Below are 24,228 nucleotides of genomic sequence, written 5' to 3' on the forward strand. Positions count from 1 at the left end.
TTATAATCAAATATGATATTAATATCTGGAAGTATGCGATCGCAACATGGTGCACTTTCAAATTAGATTTCCCTAAAATCAATATAAGGACGACTTTGGTTCCTTCAAGAAATGTTGAAGCTCAGGTTCGTTTGTGAGCTTTACCAGGTACCTCTGGAATACAATAGTGGATGTAAAATAGAGCCGGGATGTATCCTCAACAATGCTTCCGGCATATTACCTTAAAATAAACACTATAACTGATAGTATATGAATTATTTCTCACTAGGTTAACAATAACATGTATTTTATTCCCATTATAACTGTCGAGACAAATGTCAATGCTCGATCGACATTGAATGCTGTCCGGTAAGAGTGAAGAGAGCAAAGGTACATGTACCTAGGTACCCAGTCAGAGAACTGAAACTTCCAAAAAGGTTTAACCCCTCAACGTCGATTTCCTACATGTATCCATGATCCGGGTAGAACCTTCCTGTACGGAGGGGGGCAGCAGCAGCAGACATTTGTACGACAAAAACAATCCAGAAAACTGGAAAACGCCTTCTATATTCATGCATCTTAAATTAGAAACACGAAGCGTCCAGGAAGGTTGAGATCTAAACATTTCACTATGCACTTACAAGGTCAAATGCACGCGACTGATTGATCGTTTCCCCGCATCAAATGCATCAACTGCATCAACCTTAGAGGTACTGCAGCTCCCAAGCTACCCCCAAGCCCACTATACTTATCGTCCCTCGTACCTGTGGACACCCACTATTCCCCCTTTAATCGCTGACGCCTAAAGATTAGGCCTCGACTCAAACAACTCCGCCATCGATGACCGTTTCCCCGGATACAAACAGGCCTTAAAGAAAAGGAGAACAGCTATAACACACTGCAGCACGCTTAACGCTTCTTATCGAAGTCGTATTCGACCTGTTCTAGAGCCTATCGAGATATAGATCGGGGAATTCAAACCATACTTCAAACGATCCGTCGATGCTAAGTCAGAACTGTCAGGTACCTGACCCTCAAAGCTGGATAACTACAGCCTTCATATCGACTCGCGCCCCCAACGCCCTTCTTTGGTATCTCTAGTTCGGTTACATTTGATTTTCATCCTCGTACCAACCATCTTTCGTATGATTAAATAGCTCAAGTTACCCATCTTTCCTGGATACTTTGAGTAGCTAACTGGAAGGTATTCTTACCAATATTGAGGGTTTCCTTATGGTGGGAACCTACCACGACCCTGTGCTAGTCTCATATCAACGGATGGCGCTGCATTAACTTAAACATTAACTGCGAACAATTCTTATATTGAGAACGATCTTCCTTAGCTTACCTGTGCATGGTGTTGCTATTAGCACAATCTCGCATGCCGCAGCATCACCTTTCAGAATCCGGGTCCGCACATCCACTGAAAATACCTACCGACAATGTCTCTTCAGACTTATGTTCTTGAGGATGACCAATGGGTGGCTCGTACGGTCTCTGCGGATGAGCTTTTGAGAGAAAATACCACTGCTCGCCGTAAGACGGGAAGACAGTCACTTTCGAAGCCACCCACATACGGTTTGCTCACAAAAACGATCGTCGAAAGTCCCGTAATAAGATGGGTATTACCTGTACAGCTTCGATCCGCTCGCTATAACGATGTTGCGTTGATAGGCGTAAGTCTCCTTACCTATCCTTTTCTTATTTCCCATCCCCACTGTGCCTTATCTGTGAGTCAGTGAGTGGCTTTAGATTGCATACCTCGACATATTTTCCGTATAATTTATAAAATTTATAAAACCGTAGGGCGCCGATACGATGAAAATTCCCCTAACTCTATCCCCTAAAAATTCATATTTTCCCAATCTTCTATACTTAGCATTCGTCTTGTTTAGGTTCTGACTTACCGCTAGGATAACTGTGTTCAAATATGCGAACTTGGCCCAGATCGACAGCTTAAAGATGTCATCAGAAAGAAAGACTTCGGGTCCAGGATACGAAATGCGGTGGTTATGGGTTCGCCTCAATATACCCGAAAAGCTAACGAGGGCAACGAAGACGGTACACATGTCAAGACAGAGGACAGCGATACTGAAATGGCTGACATGAACAATGCAATCCCTGGATTTCGATGTGAAAATCCACGCCTTCCCCCTCAGCTACTGGTCCTGATGCTTGAACGGGGCGACTTGGTGTTTATATTTTTGCAGCAAGGGCCTAATGGTCGTTGGTCCTTCGTATCTTCAACTCACAGGGTACCTGGAGAACGACTAGTTTCTCCTGGATGGCATATGGCTATTGACCCTTCCTCGAATTATCTGGTTATCGGATGTACCGAGAATATTTTCATTGTATATCAACTGGAGTCGATGGAAAACCTACAACACCAATATCTGGAAGGAGGCACTTTGCATCCAATCAAAGATTGGGAGGCTCGGCATGTGATTGGCATTATACACAAGATTGAGTTTCTTCACCCGATCTATGGGAATGAAATACAGGTGATCTTGATGATTATCATGGTCCAGCCCGAAGTTTCCAAGTTGACAGTATACGAATGGGACTGTACTAGTACGAGTGATTGGAAGAAAGCGCTTCGCGAGGAGAAATCCGGTCACAGGCTTGACGACGAATACAGAATGCCGCTATTAGTCGTACCCCTTAAAGTCCGATATGCGTTTCTAATCATCACCGAAAGTATCACAGCTACCTGTTCGAATGTTTTAGGTGGACCGCCGACATTTGTGCAGTTTGAACTAGCGAACTGTGATAATACTCAACTGCATCACGGCATGGGAGATCCACTGTGGACTGCTTGGACTAGACCTATACGCCATCCACCGTATCACTCTCAGAAAGATGTCATCTATTTGGCAAGAGAAGATGGTCTCATCAACTTCCTTGAATGCGGCGATGAATCCGAGATTGAGACAAGTGTCAGCATGGGCTCCGTGGACTGCAACATCGATACGGCCTTTGCGTCTCTTTTTCACCTATTTGGTGACATTCTAGTTACCGGTGGAGATTCGGGTCCCGGAGCGGTTTGGAATGTTCGTGGTATATATCGGCTCCCATTTGGCTCGTCTTACTAACGTCATCGATAGGTTCAAGCGAGGCAGTCTCCACAGAGAATTGGCTCCATTCCGAATTGGTCACCAACAGTTGACTTCGTTGTAACTGTCGAGGGGACACTCGACGAGAGCAGCGACGGCTCGAGCTCGGATATCGGGCAAATGTCGCTCTGTCAGCCAGATAAAGTTTTTTCTTGTAGCGGTAGAGGCATAACAGGAGCTGTTACGCAATTTAGATATGGCATTCAGGCAAGGATCGGCTTGGATCTCACATATTCGTCAAACGTCAAGCAGTGCTGGGCTATATCAAACTATGACGGGGATGAAGAAGATGGCTTCTTTTTGCTTCTAGCACTCCCGAGTGGATCTTCCATTCTACATTTATCTCGAGATCTATCAGAGGCATCAGAGAAAGACCACGATGCTACACCATACGATCTCACCTCAACGACACTTACTGCACAGGATGCTGATGGCGTAGCCGTACAAGTGACGGCAAACTATATTACAGTTGCTACTCCGACTGGATGGTGAGTCTTCCCGTATAGTAAACTATGGGATAGAGTTTAACAGAAATTGGAATATAGTTCTCAGAATTCAACAAGCGAGATATTGCGAGACTACAATGCTGTAGTAACAGATGCGGCCATTGAAGGCAATATGATCGCTCTGGCAGTCTACTCTGGATCGGATTTTAAAATTGCCTTACTCAAGATTTCTGGTCTCGAGGTTTCCCTCAATCAAGCCTTTGATGTCGAAGGTGAAGTCACTTGTCTTACAATAGGAAAGTTTATTGGCAAGACTGTTGTCCTAGCCGGTTTTTACCAAGACAAGGATCCAATTCTATCAATATACCCTGCCGAATTAGGGCAAGAAGCTTCCGCAACGCCCATTTCGCTGAGGTTGCAACCAAGTATGCACGTCTCAAACACCCTCAAATGACCAGCTGTTAACGTTTTTAATAGGTGCAATAAGTTTAAGCCATGAATTGGTAACGGACTCTATGGGCCCCTCTCCCTTTGGGGCCCTCACAAGCATTGCTTACTTCGGCGAACGATCTAACAAGGCTGTTGTTGTAGCTGGAACTAAATTCGGGGACGTGCTTACGATTCAACTCGATCAGTCGCAGCCTGGGGATTATGGAATATACCGGGATAAGTTTAACGTATCACAGTCTCGAGTTTATTCTGGTGCCGCGGTGGGGGATCCTAACTCGATATTGGTTTGTAGCGATACTGAACTCGCGATGATGACAAACTACGTATCGCTCCGCGAGGGCCGATTTGAGGAGATATATCGCGTCTGGCCGACTGATGGAGATAGACCTAGCATGGCTTCCCCGCCGATCAATTCGGTAGCTTCGTTGCGCGAACAACTTCCTGAATTTGGAGATTCAACCATGGTGATGATTTCTGGCCCGCGAATAATGATCACCGAGTTTCAACGCCAACCAAAGCCTGTCCCACGCTATTTCCCCATTGGAGGGACACCGGTTAAGATACTCTACTCTAAGAGGTTGGGAGCTCTTGTTACGGTCGTTTCGAAAGATGGGTTGCCTTCCTTGCATTTCATTGATCCCGAAACAGGCGACGATTTATCGCTGCCTCTCGAGAGGAAGAAAATTGGCGAGGCCTATAATTACCACGAAGTAGAATATATCACAGGTCTAGGGAACATAGAAACAAGAGTTATGTCCCTTGCAACCTGGACCTATAGAAATGGGAACGTTCGCGGAGATTGGATTGTTCTCGCTATGCGGAGGAAAGAGAATGAGGGCCTCCTCTTGATAATTTCTGCGGAACGTGAGAAAGCATCAACTGACACTAACGTGTTCCGGCCGGTACGATTTTGGACTAAATTCGATCGAAAAATAAAGGATGGTCCTATATGGTCCGTTGCGACAGATGAACAAGGCGTATTCCTATGCGTTGGATATACCATCCAATACCATCAAATTGAAGGCGGCAGGTTCCGCATAACGAGACAGCATGAATTACCGTCCCCGGCTTCGTGGATGGAAGTAGTGAACGGACATCTACACGCTCTTACTACGCATCACTCACTAGTTATTTTCGACTACAGGAGGACGTTTGCCGAGGGAGGCGAGCAGATGATTCAGTTACATACAGACGAAATATGTCGACACAGTTTGCATGCTATTGAATTAGGCACACATGCTGTTCCTATAACTTTGCTGTCAGACCCGATGTGCGGTGTACATGGGTTGTGGGCTCCTGACGAGGAAGAGAGACCACTGTGCCTGGTATTTCAAGCGGAACTTCAAGCATCAATCAGGAAATTTGCTCGAGGTTTCACCAGAGCTGCATGGGGATCGGTTAAGAATCGACCCCGGTATGGCTGTGTTATAACTGGGTTACCTGGATCGGATATCATAGGTCTTACCATTGATGGATCTCTTCAGCATTTCTCGCTCCTGAACGAAGATGCCTGGAGGCTTCTTAGATTCATTCAAAATCTAGCTGTGTCATTCCCGGCAACTCGCTTACGATCCTCACTAGACGACCCATTAAGCCCAGCCGTCGCAGCTGTTGTTGAACTTGATATGGAACCTGATCTGTTTCCGAAATCGAACACCCACATCGATGGAGATATTCTGCGGATATGTCTTGATAGACGCGCGTTGGAGGGGCTTGTCTCAAACTCGAAATACCTGCAGCGATTCCGAGAACTCCTTAAACCTTTAGACGAGGACGGATATCTTTCATCTGAAGGGATTAGCAGTGATGGCTCGTACTTTGAGTTGGCTTACAGCATTCTCAAGTACTATCTTTCCCCTGTACTTTCATGATAACCTATACGTTACGAGTATATGTCCGCAACATGCTCGACCCCATACACGTTATCTAGGTGGTCACGCACCCAGATAGCTTTAATGAAATGAATGTTCCCTAATATTGACGGCTAGGATATCGAAAATGGGTTGGAAGGCTATGCATTAAAACGAAGCTAGATGTGATTCATATGACATTTGTAAGCTTAGCCCTAGAGATCAAATAAGTGGTGAAGGTGAGGAGAAGAGTGATAGGTAACGTGAAATACATAACATTCCTGATGCTTCTGTGCCTACGAATGAACTGGTTATTATGATGAGGAATTTCGTAAGACGAGTCGCGTTTATGCTCATATCTAATGGTGAATAGGGGGCGCGAGGATATACATGGTACGAATCGTGCAGGGTCTGTAGAGTAAATAGTATACAAGGATACATTAGTGTGACTATCACCTGGCGGTGACGTCGTCTTATCTAATCTGATCATATCGATAAGGAATGTGTTCGCTTAATCCTTCATAACTGTTGTGCAAACTTCATTCACAAAAATAATTGTTAGAAAGACAGCCAGTGATACTTTTTATAGGTACCGTCACTAGTGCTAACAGTATCGTTCATTACCCCACTAATGCGAAAGACAGTGACGGCCCTAACCCTTCCTACATACATCTTTCCATCCAATACTTCCGAATCATCTTATGCCCTTTGAAACTTTGAACGTTTTCTCCCGTTAAATTTCGTTAAATTTCAGAAGTACTAATTGCGAACTACTTTTAGGTAGGCGCAATCAGATTTATCTACCTAAGTAATTACTGCCAAGGAATATATTCGTCCGATTCGTTTACGGCTTGCTTTGACGTTTAGCGGACTTAAAAATTGCCCCTCGCTATAATTTTGCAGAGGGTCCACGATTTTAACCCCACCGTCATCGTCCTGACCATCCCAACTCGACGTAAATCCTCATTATCTTCAACGAGGATTTAACAGCAATTCTACTTAGGTACCTTCTACGAAAATAGCATAACAGGAATATACATTGCCTGCCTCAAAGTTACTAGTTCTTTTATATCCACACCACCGTCAGGATGGCGCCCAAGAAGAAGGGAAATAAGAAGGCGGCCGATGATTGGGAGGCAGATCTAGGAGAGTCGATCGCACCTACAAATGGAGACGCCGACGCTGCCCCTGCTGGAGCGCCGGAGGAGAATAATGAAGAAGAAGAAGCACCTGTTAGTGGTCTCATGGCCATGATGAAGAAGAACAGAGAAAAGAGAAAGAAGAAGGGATTGTCTGAGAACTTCATCGATGGCGAAAATGCTCCCGGCGCCGAACCCGCTCCCACAGCCAAAGCACCTGAAGAGGCGACTATGGATGATGAATTCGCACTACCGGAGAAGAAAGGGAAAGGTGGAAAGCAAAACAAGCAGCAACAGGCTAAATCCGCAGCAGCTGATGCAGGCGACGAGGAGACAGGAGAGGGCGGAAGAATATTGACTAAAGCCGAGAAGGAGAAGCTTAAAAAAGAGAGGGAGAAGGCAAGAAAGAGGGAACAGGTGCGTGAAGAATTAGGAGACATTGCCTCCATTCATTAACTGACTATCTACATCTTAGGCTTCCAAGAAAAAGACTACGACGCCCGCCCCTCCTCCGAAGGCTGCAGAGCCTGCGAAGCAAGCTGTAGAAGAGAAGAAAGAGGCGCCTGCACCGGCAGCTGATGCTGGGGGGAAGAAAGGAGGAAAAAAGCTCCCGCCTCATCTTTTAGCTCTCCAAAAACAGCAAGAGGAATTAAAACGACAGCGAGAGGAAGCCGAGCGTGCTGCTACAGAAGAGAAAGCTCGAATACAGGAGTTGGAACGAGAAGAAGTCGAAGCGAACAAGAGAAAAGAAGAAGAGAAGGCTCGCAAGAAGCAAAAAGAAAAGGAGAAGATTGAGCAACTGAAGAAGGAAGGCAAATTCCTTACTAAAGCACAAAGAGAAGAGAAGGCTCGAAATGAGAGGAAACTTCAGCAGATGATTGCTGCCGGTATCAAGGTTGGCCCCTCTGAAGAAGCTGGCGAGGGTAAGAAGAAGGTTGTATATGATAGCAAAAAGCGCGGCAAGAAGGCAGACCAAAAGGTATTTACCCCGCAACCCTTTATAGTGCCCGCATCTCCAATTCCTAACTAAACCCTTTGTACTAGGTCGACGAAGAGAAAGCCTTAGCAGAAGCGGCTGAGAGGGCAAAACAGCAAGCTGAAGCTGCGGCTAAGGCAGCCGAAGAAAAAGCAGCTAAAGAGGCTGCCAAAGCCGAAGCTGCAGCTAAGGCCGCTAAAGAGGCCGAAGAGAGTGATGTCGAAGATGATTGGGAGGCTGCCGCTGACAATGTTAAAGATAGCTGGGACGCCGACTCAGACGAGGAAGCTGAGGCTTCTGCCGTAAAATCCGGACCAGGTAAAGATCTACCATCAAGACCTAAGCCCGGGTCAGACGAATCAGAATCGGAGGAGGAATCCTCCGAGGATGAAGAACGGACGGCAAGGCAGGCGGCAGAAGCTCAACGAAAGAAGGAGGCTGCCGATCGACGTGAAAAGGCCCACCAAGCCGCCCTCGCCGCTAGATCGAAAGATAATCTCCGTTCACCCATTTGCTGTATTTTGGGACACGTCGATACGGGTAAGACAAAACTGCTGGACAAGATCAGACAGACCAACGTCCAGGAAGGCGAAGCTGGTGGTATTACGCAACAGATTGGTGCAACGTATTTCCCCGTCGATGCCATTAAGCAGAAGACAGCCGTTGTCAATCCAGATGGTCAATTCGAGTTCAAGGTTCCAGGTCTTTTGATCATAGATACACCCGGTCACGAGTCTTTCTCCAATCTCCGATCCAGAGGTTCGTCGCTCTGTAACATCGCCATCTTGGTCGTCGATATTATGCATGGCCTCGAGCCTCAGACTCTCGAGTCGATGAAGTTACTCCGAGACCGCAAGACTCCTTTTATTGTTGCCCTCAACAAAATAGATCGTCTATACGGTTGGAAGAAGGTTGATAATAATGGTTTCCAAGAGAGTTTGGCTCTCCAGAACAAGGGTGTCCAGAACGAATTCAGGAATCGCTTAGAGCAGACGAAGCTTGCATTTTCCGAGCAAGGTTTCAATGCTGAGCTCTACTACGAGAACAAATCGATGGCCAGATATGTGTCACTTGTACCCACCTCTGCCCACACCGGCGAGGGTATCCCTGATATGTTGAAGCTCATCATCCAACTTACACAAGAGAGGATGGTGGGATCCTTGATGTATCTTTCCGAGGTTCAGGCTACCGTACTTGAGGTCAAGGCCATTGAAGGTTTCGGTATGACCATCGATGTCATTCTATCCAATGGTATCCTCCGAGAAGGCGATCGAATAGTTGTATGTGGTGTGGAGGGTGCTATTACTACAAACATCCGTGCACTTCTGACGCCGGCTATCATGAAAGAATTGCGGGTAAAATCTCAATATGTACACAACAAAGAGGTCAAAGCCGCTATGGGTGTGAAGATCAGCGCGCCTGGTCTTGAAGGAGCCATCGCTGGATCTCGATTGCTCGTGGTTGGGCCTGACGATGACGAAGAAGATCTGGAGGAAGAGGTCGAATCAGATCTTAACAAGCTCTTTAGCCGTGTTGCTACGACTGGCCGCGGTGTTAGTGTGCAAGCTTCGACATTGGGTTCCCTCGAAGCTCTGCTTGACTTCTTGAAGGACTGCAAGATCCCTGTAGCAAACGTTGGAATCGGCCCTGTGTTCAAGCGAGACGTTGTTCAATGCGCGACTATGCTCGAAAAGAGCCCCGACTACGCGGTCATGCTTTGCTTCGATGTGAAAATCGATAAGGAAGCGCAAGCGCACGCCGACGAGAACGGAATTAAGGTATTCACAGCTGATATCATCTATCACCTTTTCGATGCATTCACGAAGCATATGGAAGAGCAGCTGGAGAAGAAGAAGGAAGAATCTAAGATGCTGGCGGTATTCCCTTGCGTCCTCAACACCGTTGCCGTCTTCAACAAGACAGGTCCTATCGTTGTTGGTGTTGATGTGGTTGATGGCAATCTTAGGGTGAATACCCCGATTGCGGCCGTTAAACAGAATCCTACAACCGGCCTCAAGGAGATCATCCAATTAGGAAGAGTGTAAGTAACTCAAGAACGACGGGCGCTTGAAGATTTTCTGTACTAACATCTGCGTAGAACATCAATCGAGCGAGACCACAAGCAAATCCCGGTTTGTAAGAAGGGTCAACCTTCGGTGGCCATCAAGGTTGAAATGGGTGGTCATCAGCCTACGTATGGACGACAACTCGAAGAAAAGGATGTGCTGTATAGTTTGATTTCTAGGGCCAGCATCGACACGCTAAAGGAATTCTACCGAAAAGAAGTGACCAACGAGGAGTGGCAACTCATCATCAAGCTCAAGCCGTTATTCGATATCAACTAAAGAGAATGAACTGGATAGTATGGTTGATGAGGGCACGGCATCAGATCGGCTTTTGTATTTAACAAGAATAGCTACCACTAATGGGTATTGGTAGTAGCATGGCACTTTTTACCCATTTCTTTCCTACCTGTACTTTCGCAACGCTGACGTGTAAGGGAGTGGCTACAAAAATGGATTTGGCATGAATAGGCTTGTTCTTCATACGAATTTCGTGTTCTAAAATGCCTACTAGGTACCTAAGTAGGTACCTAGGCAGGCAAGTGAGATGTAATGGCATGCTCCATGATTGCCCAGGTACTGGAGAACTTTATATGTTCAATAAAATCGGAATTGGCCTTGTTTGACGGAGGTAGGTAAAGTTCCGGTTCTCATTAGCTGATTACTAATAGAATCACGGCTGACTAAGCGCATAGAAAAAGGGTGAGTATCAAACTTTATCCTATCCACATATCAGTCTGGGCAAGTCTTTGAGGGTCGGATTCATATATATGGTATGGTGTTTGTATTATATTTTAGACCAAATGAATCTCTTCTTCAGGACCAGAGACTACCCAGGGTAGGAACTAAATAAGAGTTAGTCTTCTCAAGGTCGAGGCGAACGTAGGTAGTGGGGAGTGGAAAACACTGCATACCTCTTTTTTCGATACCGAAACCATACCGAGGCGGCGAAATTTTCCGTTCGATGGATCCTTACGCAACAGCAAGCCCTTCCACTTTTCCTTGATTATCGGTAGGAACCAACAATCAGTAACGCCGGCGCGATCTTCCAAGACGTCGAAAACGGCATTGGCAAATACCAGGGCTGGGGAAATAACGGAGCCCTCATCTTCAGTACTGGAAGAAATGGTGGAAGGAGTGTCCTGAGCTGGGAGGAGACCGAGCTCGTTTAACCGGGCGTACTCGGATTTTGCCGGTTCAAGAAGGACCATGTACCCCTGCTCTCCCATTTGACGGATCCGGGTCGGCGGGGCTTCCCACTTCGGGGTGAAGCCGGCGACTGTAGTCCATTTCGAACAGCGGACCTGTTTTGGCTGTCCGAGGAAGCAGAGTTCACAGTATGGCATATGTAGAACGTCGGGGCCGCAATTGGGATTGTCTAACGCTGTCCAGCTCAATATGTCCGATTCGTCATCGTGTTTATCAGTCGAGTGTGGTTTCGGCCTGGGCTTAGGTCGTATAAGGTAGTTTGCTGGATCCTTAAGTATATATTCATCTCGTGGTGTTGAGCGTTCGTGGACATGGCCTTGAATTGAGGCCCATGACCACGAAGGGGCTCTTACCACTGGCTTCCCATCCCAGTCAGTCGGCCTTACTGGTTCGATAGGGTCTAGAAGTGAAAATTGACCGCCGTAATCCTTCTTCACTTTCATACCAAACGAGAACCAGGTGTGCCATAGAAGGCCACGGACCATATCGACTTCCCATATGCCGGCCAAGTAGCGGGATCTGATCGACATTTCCGCCAGCTGTGCGATACCGCTGATAGCTGCGAAGATATCACTTGGATTCGTTAGCAGCCTTGGTGTGAAATCCCACAACAGCATCTTGTACCATATATATAGCATTTCGGACCGTAGTCGTTCCCGTTCTTTTTCGTCTATGGTGGAAGAGATATGGGGATTGGTAAGTCGAAACCCCTGAAATAACTGCTTCCGTAGCTTCTGCGACTCGATGGTCTTGCCGCTCTCCCAATGCTCCGTTCGCTGGCACGAGAAGCGTATCTCGGCGTTTTCGAAGATAAGCTTTCGCCTACTTAACACCGCCTCCTGGAAGCACCAGCCTCGCCTATGAAGTGGCCCGGTAGTAGGTTTTCGTGGTATATGGAGATAAATATTCCCCATGTCTTTGCCACTTGCATCCTTGGTTCCGAATGGTAAAGCTACAGGAGGCGCAGCTGAGTGTTGTTTATTAGCTAGGAACCCTTGTCGGCTATCCGCCGACCGTGCAGCGATCACAGTGAGTGTCGCGTTTCCATACACGATCGCCATCTTCTTGGACTCGTAGTTCCAATCCGCCTCATTCCCCTGGATAATGCACAGCGAATCGATCCAGACGTACCGAATACCGAAGTCACGAGCGATAGATATGCATTCCAGATGCGCGGCCGTCAATTTCGTCTCATCGATAAACTCCAAAAGAGAACCCAAATTTCCATCATTCAATTCCGTCGCGTGACGCACCCCCTGTCCCCAGCAATACGAAAGCGCTACATACGGCTCCCGAATCCCACGATTGAGCGCATTCACCAATTTCGTCTCGCCCGGAGCCGTACCCACGTCAATGACGCGCGTAGGCATCTCCGGATTCCTGTCCTCGGTCGCGTTCCCGCATTCGCGATGCCGCTTCTTACACACGGCAACCATACCCCGCGCGAACTCCACATGCCCCCGCGGGTTCCTGTCCGGGGATACGAACCGCTCGACGAAGAGACGCGCGGCCGGCGTGCCTATCCCAGGCGAGCGTCAGCAAGATACACCCAAGCAAGCAGGCAAGCAGCGGTAAAGAGATGGGCTAGGTGGTTACGGCACCTGGATCCGCGAATACGCCAAGGGTACTGTTGAGAAAAGCCTCCGAGTTCGTCGTCTCAGGGTCGTCGCGGTTCCCGCAGCTCACGTACACCTGGCTCCCACTGTCCGGGCCCGCGAGACCCGAAGAACTGCCCACGGAGCCCGACGCCTTCTCCGCCTTGTCTCTTTGTGCAGCGGCGACCGCGCGGTGCTTGTCTGAGAACGCTCCTGTGAGCCACACCCGCTCGTCGACTAGCGGTCCCCCGCCCTCGTCCTCTGGGCATTTGCCGGCTAACACGGCGGCGATAATGTCGCGGTGGTTTATCTTCTGCAGTGATGTCCAGCACAGCTGGCACATATCGCATCCGGCGGCTGCGGAGTCCCGAAGGGATCGCAGGTTCGGGTAGTAATATGTCATTCGGTCCCGGATCTCCTCCACCGTGAGGCTGGCGCAGATGGTGCAGCGAGCCATTTTGTTGGCGCGCTAAGGAAGCTTTTTCTTTAGTGGAATGTGATTTTGAGTGGCATATTGTTGGCGAGAATTGAGGTCAGAATATTAGGTGTGAGATACGAGGCTGAAGCTGAACCTGAGACGGGAAAAGGTGACAGGGTGACAGGGGCTCATACCGTCAGGGTCAAGTACCTTAGTACCCCTACATTCCTTTACGGGGTTAGTGCATTCGGTTCAGTTTAATGCACCGAAACTCTATCTTATTGGCTGTTTTCCTATTTCTTGGAAATCACTCTTAAAATCTTCATTATGTAAGCGTATGGCTGCGCCGAGGGGTACCACGTGATACCAAAATGCCCCGCACTGATTACATAATATTTTGTCAGTGACTAATCCTCTCGATGATGGCACGTGATACCCCCCAAGGTCAACATGCTTGCTTACTCATCATACAGAACGTACGGATTCCGCGAGGATTGGACAGTCTCATAGTTCGGGGACGACAGGGGCGACAATGAAATCGAATAAATTATAGGTAGCTTAGAGATAGTACATGGTGATCATTAACGAGGCTAAACAGGATTCATTTATGATTCACTAAATGTAAGTTAACTATCTCCATAGTGAAGAAAAACAAAAAATGAGCCATTAGGTATTACCTAGCTAGAAACATCCACAATTTCGTCCAGTAGACCCAAGTCTAGTCATATTTAGCTTTCCAGGAGACATACCTCATCACAGCCGTGTCATCAGTTACCTACTCCTTTTTCACCATCCCGCTTGACCCATGCTCCGCTCCCCATTTCCTCACCTTACTATCCATCTCCCACCGAATGAAAACCATCACTATAAGCGTTATCCAGCCTCCCACCGTGCTCTCCAATCCCCTCCAAAAACCTCCTCGCACGCTCCCTCCCATCACACTAGTCATCACCGCCCAGATAATCGTACTTGTCGGCACCAGTTCCTCCCCGCTTTCAAGCCCGGAAATCGCCCGCCGCGCGCACAGCTCCGGCGATAGGATCTGGTCGCCTTCTTCTAATGCCTTGGTTAAGTCGGTTTTGACGCGGTTCTCGTCTTCGAGCGATTGCGTCGGCATGGTGGCGGGGAATACGGTATGCACGCGGACACGGGGTAAGTCCGGGTGCGCTGCGGCGTAGAGGTTCATTTCCTGCGAGAGGGAGTCGGAGAGGGACCGGATTGCAGCCTTTGAGGGGCTGTACGGTGTAAAGCCGGCGAAGCTGTAGAAGGATACGAAAGAGCCTGTGAAGATGAGATGACGCGCCGGCAGTGGAGTGGGCTTAGCTGCTTTTGCTTGAGGCTCGGTCTCCTTGGTGGCGGCACTCGCATCTATGGCTGGTCGTAGCCAGGCGTTGAGGATTGCGTGTGACATGTACACGCATGAGAAGTAGTTACTGTCCATCATCGTCTGGAACTGGTCGATGGGCGTGTCGATGAATAATGTTGGATGCGCACTACCACTGCAACACCAGACGATATCAGGTGGACAGCCGCCATTCCATTCTGTGGCCTCGGCTACTACCCGAGCGCATTCTGGTGCCGTGGTAACATCGGCGACGATGTGGTGGAATCGTTGCGTCTCAGGTGAACAAGCACATTTCTAAGCAACAATCAACGCCTTGCTCAATTCAACCTGTCGCAATCGCATGAAGGGAATCATCTTACTGAGATATAGCGAATGCCTTCTTTTAATTTACCGACGTTTCGCGCAACGATGATGACATTGGCCCCCTTTTCCGCTAGTTGCCGGCCCGCGTTAAGACCTAGGCCTGTTGAGCCCCCAGTGATGAGGATAGTCTACAGTAGGTAATGTTAATACGGCATGCGCGACCTGCATTCACTTTGGATGGAATTGTGTGAGCATACCTGTCCATTTACTGGAAATTGATTTTTCGAAAAATAAGAACCCATTCTTTAATATGGTAGGAGCGATAAGATTGAGGTTGTTCGAACGAAGGTTTCGTCGTGCGGCGGTGTGTACTAGGAATTATTCTTGCACAGTGTGGCGTTTTTTTAGTGGCTATGATCCCTGAATTATGGCGACCATCCAGTGAACAGATCGCTATTGCTGCGCCGCTGCCCTCGGTCGCTTACTAACCTTGGAAGATAAACACAGTATCCCTATTTCTTATTCAATTACACACTGTATTGATACCCGCTGGCACCGAACGGCCTACCTCGTCAGGTACTACATGTAGGTACCTACCTAGATACCCAAGATATACTTCAAATTAGCTGGATCATCCTAGATACAACACTTGCGTTGATGGTGGTAGCTACTACTACTACATCGCGTATGGCGTCTAAGGGTGTTATGATTAATGATAGGGTTATGCTGTGACTGCTAGCACCTGGGAAGATAGAAGTGCCTTTTACAGACAATTTAGCATCTATAAGATTGATAAAAGTCACCAAGAGACTTGGCGAGATAGTGGATGAAAGAAGAACCGAAGTCCTAGAGATTGATTCGAGTAACAAGCGCTTAGGGGGTATGTAGGTGGTATATAGGTACTTAATGCACAGTAACGTGTCTCTAAATCTTCCTTGATTGAAGGGGTGTATCTGAAGCGCTCTAGCTATTAGAGCACATAACGGCTTTGTAATCATTAGTAAGTGTTCGGTAAGTTCGTAGGGGTTGGGGACGTACAAGGCCAGATTTTCTCGGTCAGTCAAATCTAGTTGTCTAGCATCAACGACTTCTTCCCGTCGCTCACCATCCTCATCTATATGTTCAATGACGCCAACCTCCCTGATCTCCCCTCGCTGAGCCAGTAGGTCCCTCCTCTTATTTTCCTTCACCAGATACCATCTTAGGTATAAAACGATGAATGTCGGCAGGACGCATGCGACCCAAAGGATAACCCACCAAGTGACAATATATCTTGGCTTGTATTTTTCCTGGAATAGTTGTGGTGATAGGATATTGCCGAGTCCATACCCAACATGGTAGAGCGCGATGACGGCGGTCTTTTTCGTGTGTCCCGCAGAACAGTTGGCCGCCCATATCATAACCACGCTGTAAGGGATTCCTCCAGTCGATCGGATCCAGATTGCCGAAATGAGACCCCAGCGATTACTCCAGGGGAGAGCGATAAGCAATATGCTAGATATGATAGGGGGTATGTATGCGGCAGCTGAGATCCACGCCCGACTGTTACGTGTCTTTGACAGTATCAGAGCAGCTGCACCAAGGGACACCAAAGATGTCAGGCCAGTGACGCAACCCAATAATGTGGTTTGCAACGTGGTGAAGCCGAACGATTTAATGATGAGCGAGTACTGGCTAGTTAAGCCGTTGGCCATTTCTTGGGACCACGAATGGAGGAAGAAGAGCCAGGTCTTTGGGTCCTTCAGTGCTTCGACCAATTGATGACGTTTGAATCTCTTTTGCTCGATTCCCGAATGGTTTGAAGCGATACGCAGAATGGCTTGCGCCCGCTCCTCCAAGGTTAAGAAGTGGGCGGACATCGGATTGTCGGGAAAGAATAGATACACGAAAATGCCGTAAATAATGGTTAAAGTTCCGGTAATGACTAAAGTCTGGTGTTAGAGAAGTTCATAAGACTATCACGGGCAACTTACCCATAAACCATTTCCAAGAGGAGAAACTTCCTGTATTGATCCATAGCACCCCATAAGACAGCAAGCCTGAAGTTATGGGACTGGAATTGCCCGAAGCCCACATGATAGGCATCAAGACTGCTTGTTCATCGTAGGTGAAGAACATAGATAATATCAACAAAAATGCGGGAATGATGCAGGCCTCTGCCAATCCGAGCAGGAAACGAACGACGAATAGAGATGCAAAGTTGTTACATGGTATGTGCAGCAGTATGATGCAACCCCTGTACCTTAACTTAGCACGTTGATGAACACGATATGTCGGGGGCTATCTCACCAAACAACAAGGTTGCCGGCCAACCATTTCGCAACTGGGAATCGTTGCAACGCCCAGTTCTGAGGCCATTCCGCTAGCAAGTAACCAAGATAGAATATCGAGGCCAACCAGTTATACTGGTTCGTATTCAAATTGCCATCTTCTAGGATACCGAGGATAGACGAACTTCCAAGCTAAGAAGTTTTTATTAGAGTCATGGGCCATTTCTTCGTATGTAGTCTCGTGAATAGGGCGTACTCACCGTTTGCTTGTCGACGTACATCAGATGGTATCCCACGCAAAGGAACGATAATATCCATCGGACGCTCTTTTTACGGATTCGCGCTGCTTCTTCGGGAGTTGGTGGCTCGACCTTAACTTGCGAAAAAAGTTTATAACTTTCGTCGGCGAACTTGTCTGGTAACTTGGGAGTCTCGACGACAATCTCTGTCGAGGAAGTCTCCCCGATAACATTCTTGGACGACATATCGTTGATTTTGGACGCTGCGGCCTATCCCGACGGAATGGAACAAGTCTAGTTACCAACGTCTTTAAGTAATGGGGGCCAAGATATATGAGAAGTTCCTGAATTGTGACGACGCCGACTAGGTTACAGTCGTCAAACCCCACAATAATGGCGAACACACCCTTGCCGGCGCCCAAAGCCGGGTACACGTCTCCTTGTAGGAAGGGCGATCCGATAACGATGATTAGGATCCGGTTTGTCGCACTATAATAGAGCTACAATAGAGCTACGATACAGCTGCGGCCCGTTTTGCATGGTTTACTTTCGGACTTGGCCCGAAATGGTGACGTTCTGGAGGGGATGATGTGGCTGGCTAATGAGATATTGGTTCGCAATTTGAGTGTAGTCTTGCGCCATCTCGGGTCCGTCCGGTCAATCACACAATCCCGAGCCGGCTCCGGAGACGATACTTTCGTATATCATCACGTCCTTGGCTCCCTATATAAACGATAAATATAGCGATAAATGCGACAATATCAGCGATTATATATTTGTCATATAAAGTCACATCCTGGACCATGACCGACTCTTCAAAGCTTCAGATTGCTATCATCGGCGCCGGCATCGCTGGTCTTGGTGCAGCCATTGCACTGAAACACCACCCCGCTATTGATGTGCAGGTATACGAAAAAGCTTCAGAGCTCAGGGAAATAGGTGCTTCCATCGCGCTTGGTCCCAATGGAATGAGAACCTTGGATAGACTTGGCGTTCAAAATGCTTTAGATGATGAAATCGCGTTTCGAAATAAGTCGAAATATCCAATGATCTATCGGTAAGTTTTCCTCTCTTAGCTCGATAATGTTCGTAGGTTAACGTAACATTCAGCCATTGGCAGACCAATGAGATCGTATCAACTGATTCTCATGCTGGAGAAGTTGAGTACCGTCACTTGACTTCCCGCTTTTATCGGGCGCATCTGCAGGAAGCACTCGCGAAACACGTCGATCCATCTAAGATTCATCTGTCCAAAGCGTTTGAATTCGTAAAATTTGATGATTCCACTCGGAAGCTTATAATCACATTCGCCGATGGCACCACAGCTACGGCTGATGTCATCCTTGGTGCTGATGGAATCCACTCACCCGTTAGAACCTTTTTCGTCCCTACTTCAAGCACAGCTTGGACGGGATGGGTAGCCTTCCGATCCGTCTTCCCCGTTTCCCACGTCGCTCAGATTAAAGATCTTCCGGACGAGGCAAACCATTTCTGGGGACCAGACCGGACGTTCTTCGTATCGAAACTCGGAAGAGATCTTTTCACCGTTGTTGGATCATACCAAGCCGACCCCAATGCTCCCGATGCACCTTGGAAGGATTCAACGTGGAATTCCGATGGAAACGTGGATACGATTAGGGAGTTCTATAAGGACTGGTCGCCGCTGGTTCGCCAGATCGTCGACGCGGTACCTCATACCAGGATTTACCCGAATTCATCAGCTCACCCGTTAGAAACCTGGGTTGTGGGAGACGGAAAGGTCACTCTCGCCGGCGACGCCGCCCACGCCCACGGAGGCGCGTTCGCAGCGGGTGGCAGTCTTGCTCTCGACGATGCATGGGCGTTCGCATCATCCATACTACACGTGTTCCCCGTAGACGCGAAGAAAAAGCCTACCGATGCGGAGATACAGAAAGCGCTGCGTATCTACGAGAGAACCAGAAAGCCGCACACGGATCGTGTGATGAAGGTCGTTCATGAAAATAATCTGAAGAAGGTGGCGCAGCACACGCAAGAGAGGAAACCGGAGACGGACGAGCAATTGAGGGCTAGGATAAAGAATCGCGCGGACCCGAGTTGGATCCATGAGCACGATGTCCAGGCCGCGTTTGCGCAGGCTGTTGCTGTGGAAACGGCTAGTCAGGCTGTGTCGAATGGACAGGCGAGATTGTGAGAAGAGGTTTTTGGTTATTTTGTCGTAAATGTGTGAAATGAATTTAATCACTCATAATGGCTTGAAGTTCTGTATCTCCTGCTAAGTGGCGCCTGAATGGGGCATTTGTACCGCGATATGCTAATGTCTATCCCTTACAATACTTACCTGAGTAATACGCACCTGTTTTGGCTGACGTGGTATGTGAATTACGTGATACGGGGGATATAGTAGCCACAACATAGTAATACTCCGTATCATATCTTTTTAAAGTGGATCATAAGGCCGTATCTGCCAACCCGTTAATTTAATTAATGTATTAAAATGTATACAATGTAATATAATATAATAACGTATAATTTAAAATATATTTTATATAATGTATTAAATTTTATAAAAATTTATAACGTTATAAAGTGTTAAAAATTTTATAATTTATAAATTTTATAACGTATTAATTTTTTATAATTTATAATTAATTTTTTAAATATGTAAAAAACTTTAAAATTAATGTTAAAATTTTTTAAAATTATTATTAATATTTTAATTTTTTCGAAACGAATTAAATAAATTAATTTATTTAATTTAATTAATTAATTCGATTTAATTAAATATATAATAAATAAATAAATAAATATATACGCGTAATAATTTAAAATAAAAAATATTATATAATATACGTTAAATTATATTAAATATTATAATAATAATATATAAAATTTAAAAACGATTATTAAATTAAAAAACGATTAATTTATTAATAACATTTTAATTAAAAAATAATTATTTTTATTTTAATAATAATTTTTTAATTAATAACGTTTTTTTAATTAATAATGTTTTTTTATTTTAATAACGTTTTTTTATTTTAATAATAATAATTTCATTTATTATTATATTTAAAATTTATATAATTATATTTATATAAAATAATTATTATAAATTAAAAAATAAATAAATAAATAAATTAATTTAAATATTAATTTAACGCGATTAAATTATTAATTTATATATTTATTTATTTATTTATTTATTTATTTATTTATTAATTTAAATAAACTTATTTATAAAATTAAATTACTTAAATTAATTTATTTTATTTTTATTATATTTAATTTATTAAAAATATTTTATATAAATTTAAATTAATTTAACGCGATTAATTAAATTAATTTTTAAAATTAATATAAAATTAAATTAATTTATTATAACATGTATTTATAAAAAATATATATATAAAAATTATATATAAAAAAAATAATTAATTATTTTAAAAAAAAAATTCCAAATTTTATATAACTTTTAAACTTTAATAATATTATTTAATAATGAGCAACACTAAATCTGCAGTACAGTTTGGCTATATCTGCAGTGCTGAGCCACTTTGGAGAGCCGAAGTTCTGCCGGAGGTCCGAGCTCAAAAGGTACACGTTTCGCCATACAATTCCACATACAAATACAAGTATCTTTTAGGCCTGAAAACCTTAAATTCCTCACCCAACAGGATACATCGGCTGCCAACTTCAATCAATTATTTCAACTTAAAGATATCTTCAATTTAATCGAGATCTGAAACATATATTAATTACTGTACTTTGCATCGAATGAACCAGGTTGCATCACTTTTGGGACCCGTCTGGTTGAAGGGGAGGTCCTCGAAGCTGGCTTGATTAGTACTCTACTGGTTTTGCGACCGGTGTTGTGAGCCACGCCACACCAAAATACATCTCGTCTATCTTCAAACTGTAATAGCTCAACCAAACGGTGTTTAATCATGGTGCAACCAGATTCATTCAATTGCCCTTGGAGTAAGATATAATATAAACCACTTTGCGAAAGATTTGAACCAGTTTTGATGGAGAGAGAATAGGTTGAAGACTGGATGTTTTTGGTGTTCTTGTACTGTGGCGGGGTTTCTAAAGATACTTTTATTTGTATGGGGATTTGTATGGCAAATTAGGTACCGTTCGAAAGCGCTCCCTCGCCACAATGTGGCTGACACTGCAGATATAGCCAAAGTATACTGCAGATTTAATGTTGCTCTTAATAATTTACCTTTTTATAAAAATAATTTAAATAATTATAAAATCGATAAAAACGTTATTAATAAAAAAACCATTATTAATTTAAAAAAAACGTTATTAATTAAAAAAAAACGTTATTTAATTAAAAATAATTATTTTTTTAAAAATAACCGTTATTTTTTTTTAAAAAATAATTTTATAATAATAAATAACCGTTTTCGAAAATTATATTTTCTTTTTATAATAATATTTATATAAAAAAATTATACGTTATAACTTTTATAAATTATAAAGTTTTTAACGTTTTATAACGTTAATATTTATTATAAAATTCGAAATATTATATAAAATATTTATTAAATTATATATTATTATATTATATTATATTATATATATTTTAATACATTAATTAAATTAATAAATTAATGAATTTATTTTTATAATCCGCCGTTTTTTTTTAATAATTAAATTATTTAAATTATAACGGCTTTTTATTAAAATTTATTATAATTTTATAACCTTTTATTTTAATTTCGTAATTATTTACCTTATTATTAACTTATAAAAAATATAAATAATATATAAAACTCATGAAAAAAAACAAAGAAAGTTTTATTTTATAACGGAATAATAAGAGAAATAAAATACCTGTGTATTATTTATCACTTAATAATTAAACTTTACTCCGCGGGGATAAAACAGAAACGGAAAAATGTCCCATACGTAAACTACCTACATTGTATTATCACAGTGCGATACAGTAATATTAGTACGGTAGTCTCTTTTCATCTCTATTCTTTCAGGGGTAATTGTGGTCACGAGGAGGTCAATTCCCTAACTTAACATAAAATATTACATTGGAGAAAGATTGAGCTAGATTTCAAGATCATTCGACCTTGGCACTGCTGCGCTGCAGAGCAATAGCCGTTTGTCCGCTAGTAAATACAACTTCGAGTTGCGACTATGCCCTATTCTTGGAATAAGACGAGGCCAGAAGCTACGTATGTAGGTAGTAATGAAGATTAATGATAAAGAACGTATGACATATTATATTTATATATAGTATTTATGAGGAATGTGTTCATCTCGATATACCCAGAAGCGTTTTGACGTTAGGGCTTTTAGCCGTCTTGAGGTATGAACTCATAGGCCAACCAACCCATGCTAATCCTAAACAAACGCGGATATATGAGATACTATGCAAAGATAGAAGGTGTCATAACCATGTATCATAGCCTCGCCCTGACGTGTTCCGCCAACTTACCATATCCAGACTACGTCTAAACATACAGTGGGCTCCGCCCTGTCTACGACTTCAGCCGCGTCAGTATAAATGAATGAAACCATAGGTACGGATCGAGATAGGCGGGGTGCATCATCCATCGCATTGGCATACGTGTGGGGACCAATCATCGGTCGGGTAATCTGTCTATTTTCATTATCACAGACCTGGTTCGCTCCCGTCTATGCTCCGCTGCTCGATCAAAACGTGATGAAAACGACAACTGCCGACGTCCGTAATAGATAAGGCAGGAACGGCGCTTAGCGGCTAATGAGAGAGCAGATGGATGCCTTAGCAAGACTCGCCGCCAAGGCGCGCGAAGATATATAAGGCGCTTCCTCGCTTACTGGAGGGATGTGAGCAGCCTAAGTATTCCCCCATAGGCTAGTTCATCCCGCCAAGGAGAAACACACGATGGGTATTATTGCTCGACTTGCTACGGTGGCGACCGTCCTCGCCGGCCGTGGTCTCACAGCTCCGGCTTCCGCGAAAGACCAGTATTGTGATACGTCGAGCGGTGTCTGCTATTCTGAAGTCACAGTTGGTGTAGCTCCGATCACTTGGCGGATCGCCATTCCCGCCGTAGGGGAAGGCCCCTTTGATGTCCTGCTCCAGATAGTGGCGCCGAAGACAGTCGGCTGGGCGGGCCTTGCTTGGGGCGGTGGGATGCTGTACAATCCTATCTCCATAGGGTGGGCAAACGGGAACTCCACTGTTGGATCTGCTCGGTTTGCGGGGTGAGTCGAAATCTCTGGATTAAGGGACAATGCTAAAACTTACCTAGTGCCCACATCCAACCGGACTACTACGAGGCGGCGAATCATACTGTTCTCAAAGGGTCAACGGTGAATGAAACTCACTGGACTCTGACCACGCTTTGTCAGGGATGCAGTACGTGGATCCACAACGGTGGTTCCAAGGAGATCCTCGACCCCGGCGCGACAGCTGCAAGCTTTGCGTATGCTGCGTCGGCGATACCCCCGATTGACATTACTGACCCTGGATCTCCCATCGGTATCCACTCCGAGCACGGTATCTTTACCATAGATCTGTCGGCCGCGAAGTCCACCCAGTTTGACTCGTGGGTTGCGAGGTTGCGCTAGACCCATTGACTTACGCCACTCCACCGCGATACTGGCGGCCTCGACGCCGTGGGCATGTACGATAAAACACACTGACGGTACATCGATGGATATAGTAGATGTGTCCCAGGACAATGTGATGATAAGGGCTTGTACATACGTTCTTTTGGGCCAAGTTCAAGATTAGGAGTCGATATACGATGTTGTTAAGATAAGATGAATGATGATAGCTTTCCGATTTGGATATTAACTTCTTTCTAGAGTGATATGGATATTATTAAAATTGCATGAAT

General features: G+C 44.9%; 8 protein-coding genes across 8 annotated transcripts; 5 read left to right on the plus strand and 3 right to left on the minus strand.

The window, feature by feature from the left end:
- The first annotated feature begins 1,064 nt into the window (after nt 1-1,064).
- On the plus strand, nt 1,065-5,944 carry GGS22DRAFT_62226 (uncharacterized protein). The gene is made up of 5 exons (XM_047967576.1): nt 1,065-1,655; nt 1,893-3,029; nt 3,084-3,580; nt 3,638-3,963; nt 4,016-5,944. The coding sequence occupies exons 1-5, from the start codon at nt 1,422-1,424 to the stop codon at nt 5,857-5,859; spliced, it is 4,038 nt and encodes a 1,345-aa protein (XP_047822522.1). The 5' UTR covers nt 1,065-1,421; the 3' UTR covers nt 5,860-5,944.
- A 585-nt stretch (nt 5,945-6,529) lies between these two features.
- GGS22DRAFT_62233 (uncharacterized protein) lies at nt 6,530-10,520 on the plus strand. Its single transcript, XM_047967577.1, has 4 exons — nt 6,530-7,394; nt 7,453-7,956; nt 8,022-9,994; nt 10,052-10,520. Exons 1-4 carry the CDS (start codon nt 6,927-6,929, stop codon nt 10,296-10,298), a joined length of 3,192 nt encoding a protein of 1,063 aa, XP_047822523.1. The 5' UTR covers nt 6,530-6,926; the 3' UTR covers nt 10,299-10,520.
- A 172-nt stretch (nt 10,521-10,692) lies between these two features.
- On the minus strand, nt 10,693-13,460 carry GGS22DRAFT_62242 (HET-domain-containing protein). The gene is made up of 3 exons (XM_047967578.1): nt 12,827-13,460; nt 10,931-12,744; nt 10,693-10,861 (listed from the first exon to the last, which is right to left on the minus strand). The coding sequence occupies exons 1-3, from the start codon at nt 13,275-13,277 to the stop codon at nt 10,811-10,813; spliced, it is 2,316 nt and encodes a 771-aa protein (XP_047822524.1). The 5' UTR covers nt 13,278-13,460; the 3' UTR covers nt 10,693-10,810.
- A 366-nt stretch (nt 13,461-13,826) lies between these two features.
- On the minus strand, nt 13,827-15,348 carry GGS22DRAFT_152176 (NAD(P)-binding protein). The gene is made up of 3 exons (XM_047959630.1): nt 15,144-15,348; nt 14,943-15,074; nt 13,827-14,877 (listed from the first exon to the last, which is right to left on the minus strand). Exons 1-3 carry the CDS (start codon nt 15,186-15,188, stop codon nt 14,014-14,016), a joined length of 1,041 nt encoding a protein of 346 aa, XP_047822525.1. The 5' UTR covers nt 15,189-15,348; the 3' UTR covers nt 13,827-14,013.
- Nucleotides 15,349-15,706: 358 nt separating this feature from the next.
- Nucleotides 15,707-17,919, minus strand: GGS22DRAFT_62272 (MFS general substrate transporter). The gene is made up of 5 exons (XM_047967580.1): nt 17,417-17,919; nt 17,176-17,348; nt 16,860-17,122; nt 15,925-16,810; nt 15,707-15,872 (listed from the first exon to the last, which is right to left on the minus strand). Exons 1-5 carry the CDS (start codon nt 17,639-17,641, stop codon nt 15,857-15,859), a joined length of 1,563 nt encoding a protein of 520 aa, XP_047822526.1. The 5' UTR covers nt 17,642-17,919; the 3' UTR covers nt 15,707-15,856.
- A 1-nt stretch (nt 17,920) lies between these two features.
- Nucleotides 17,921-19,592, plus strand: GGS22DRAFT_62260 (salicylate 1-monooxygenase). Its single transcript, XM_047967579.1, has 2 exons — nt 17,921-18,452; nt 18,506-19,592. Exons 1-2 carry the CDS (start codon nt 18,199-18,201, stop codon nt 19,566-19,568), a joined length of 1,317 nt encoding a protein of 438 aa, XP_047822527.1. The 5' UTR covers nt 17,921-18,198; the 3' UTR covers nt 19,569-19,592.
- Nucleotides 19,593-22,612: 3,020 nt separating this feature from the next.
- Nucleotides 22,613-23,235, plus strand: GGS22DRAFT_152182 (uncharacterized protein). The gene has a single exon (XM_047959631.1). It carries the CDS (start codon nt 22,905-22,907, stop codon nt 23,097-23,099), a length of 195 nt encoding a protein of 64 aa, XP_047822528.1. The 5' UTR covers nt 22,613-22,904; the 3' UTR covers nt 23,100-23,235.
- On the plus strand, nt 23,213-24,192 carry GGS22DRAFT_152183 (iron reductase domain protein). Its single transcript, XM_047959632.1, has 2 exons — nt 23,213-23,574; nt 23,634-24,192. The coding sequence occupies exons 1-2, from the start codon at nt 23,268-23,270 to the stop codon at nt 23,954-23,956; spliced, it is 630 nt and encodes a 209-aa protein (XP_047822529.1). The 5' UTR covers nt 23,213-23,267; the 3' UTR covers nt 23,957-24,192.
- The last annotated feature ends 36 nt before the right edge of the window (nt 24,193-24,228 follow it).

This window comes from Annulohypoxylon maeteangense (genome assembly GCF_022496945.1).
Source record: "Annulohypoxylon maeteangense strain CBS 123835 unplaced genomic scaffold GGS22scaffold_2, whole genome shotgun sequence".
Taxonomy (NCBI): Eukaryota; Fungi; Ascomycota; class Sordariomycetes; order Xylariales; family Hypoxylaceae; genus Annulohypoxylon; species Annulohypoxylon maeteangense.

Bases quoted from the DNA above. Each gene is read 5' to 3' on its own strand.
- GGS22DRAFT_62226 (XM_047967576.1), top strand. From the start codon at position 1,422: ATGTCTCTTCAGACTTATGTTCTTGAGGATGACCAATGGGTGGCTCGT. The intron at 3,030-3,083 runs GTTCGTGGTATA...CGTCATCGATAG, and splicing joins GTCCCGGAGCGGTTTGGAAT to GTTCAAGCGAGGCAGTCTCC. The intron at 3,581-3,637 runs GTGAGTCTTCCC...ATTGGAATATAG, and splicing joins GTTGCTACTCCGACTGGATG to TTCTCAGAATTCAACAAGCG.
- GGS22DRAFT_62233 (XM_047967577.1), top strand. From the start codon at position 6,927: ATGGCGCCCAAGAAGAAGGGAAATAAGAAGGCGGCCGATGATTGGGAG. The intron at 7,957-8,021 runs GTATTTACCCCG...CCTTTGTACTAG, and splicing joins GCAAGAAGGCAGACCAAAAG to GTCGACGAAGAGAAAGCCTT. The intron at 9,995-10,051 runs GTAAGTAACTCA...ACATCTGCGTAG, and splicing joins ATCATCCAATTAGGAAGAGT to AACATCAATCGAGCGAGACC.
- GGS22DRAFT_62242 (XM_047967578.1), bottom strand. From the start codon at position 13,277: ATGGCTCGCTGCACCATCTGCGCCAGCCTCACGGTGGAGGAGATCCGG. The intron at 12,745-12,826 runs GTGCCGTAACCA...CGCCTGGGATAG, and splicing joins TGGCGTATTCGCGGATCCAG to GCACGCCGGCCGCGCGTCTC. The intron at 10,862-10,930 runs GTATGCAGTGTT...ACTCTTATTTAG, and splicing joins TTTCGGTATCGAAAAAAGAG to TTCCTACCCTGGGTAGTCTC.
- GGS22DRAFT_152176 (XM_047959630.1), bottom strand. From the start codon at position 15,188: ATGGGTTCTTATTTTTCGAAAAATCAATTTCCAGTAAATGGACAG. The intron at 15,075-15,143 runs GTATGCTCACAC...TACCTACTGTAG, and splicing joins AATTTCCAGTAAATGGACAG to ACTATCCTCATCACTGGGGG. The intron at 14,878-14,942 runs GTAAGATGATTC...ATTGTTGCTTAG, and splicing joins AAGGCATTCGCTATATCTCA to AAATGTGCTTGTTCACCTGA.
- GGS22DRAFT_62272 (XM_047967580.1), bottom strand. From the start codon at position 17,641: ATGTCGTCCAAGAATGTTATCGGGGAGACTTCCTCGACAGAGATTGTC. The intron at 17,349-17,416 runs GTGAGTACGCCC...AAAACTTCTTAG, and splicing joins TGTACGTCGACAAGCAAACG to CTTGGAAGTTCGTCTATCCT. The intron at 16,811-16,859 runs GTAAGTTGCCCG...ACCAGACTTTAG, and splicing joins CTCTTGGAAATGGTTTATGG to TCATTACCGGAACTTTAACC.
- GGS22DRAFT_62260 (XM_047967579.1), top strand. From the start codon at position 18,199: ATGACCGACTCTTCAAAGCTTCAGATTGCTATCATCGGCGCCGGCATC. The intron at 18,453-18,505 runs GTAAGTTTTCCT...CGTAACATTCAG, and splicing joins AAATATCCAATGATCTATCG to CCATTGGCAGACCAATGAGA.
- GGS22DRAFT_152182 (XM_047959631.1), top strand. From the start codon at position 22,905: ATGAATGAAACCATAGGTACGGATCGAGATAGGCGGGGTGCATCATCC.
- GGS22DRAFT_152183 (XM_047959632.1), top strand. From the start codon at position 23,268: ATGGGTATTATTGCTCGACTTGCTACGGTGGCGACCGTCCTCGCCGGC. The intron at 23,575-23,633 runs CTGCTCGGTTTG...GCTAAAACTTAC, and splicing joins CGGGAACTCCACTGTTGGAT to CTAGTGCCCACATCCAACCG.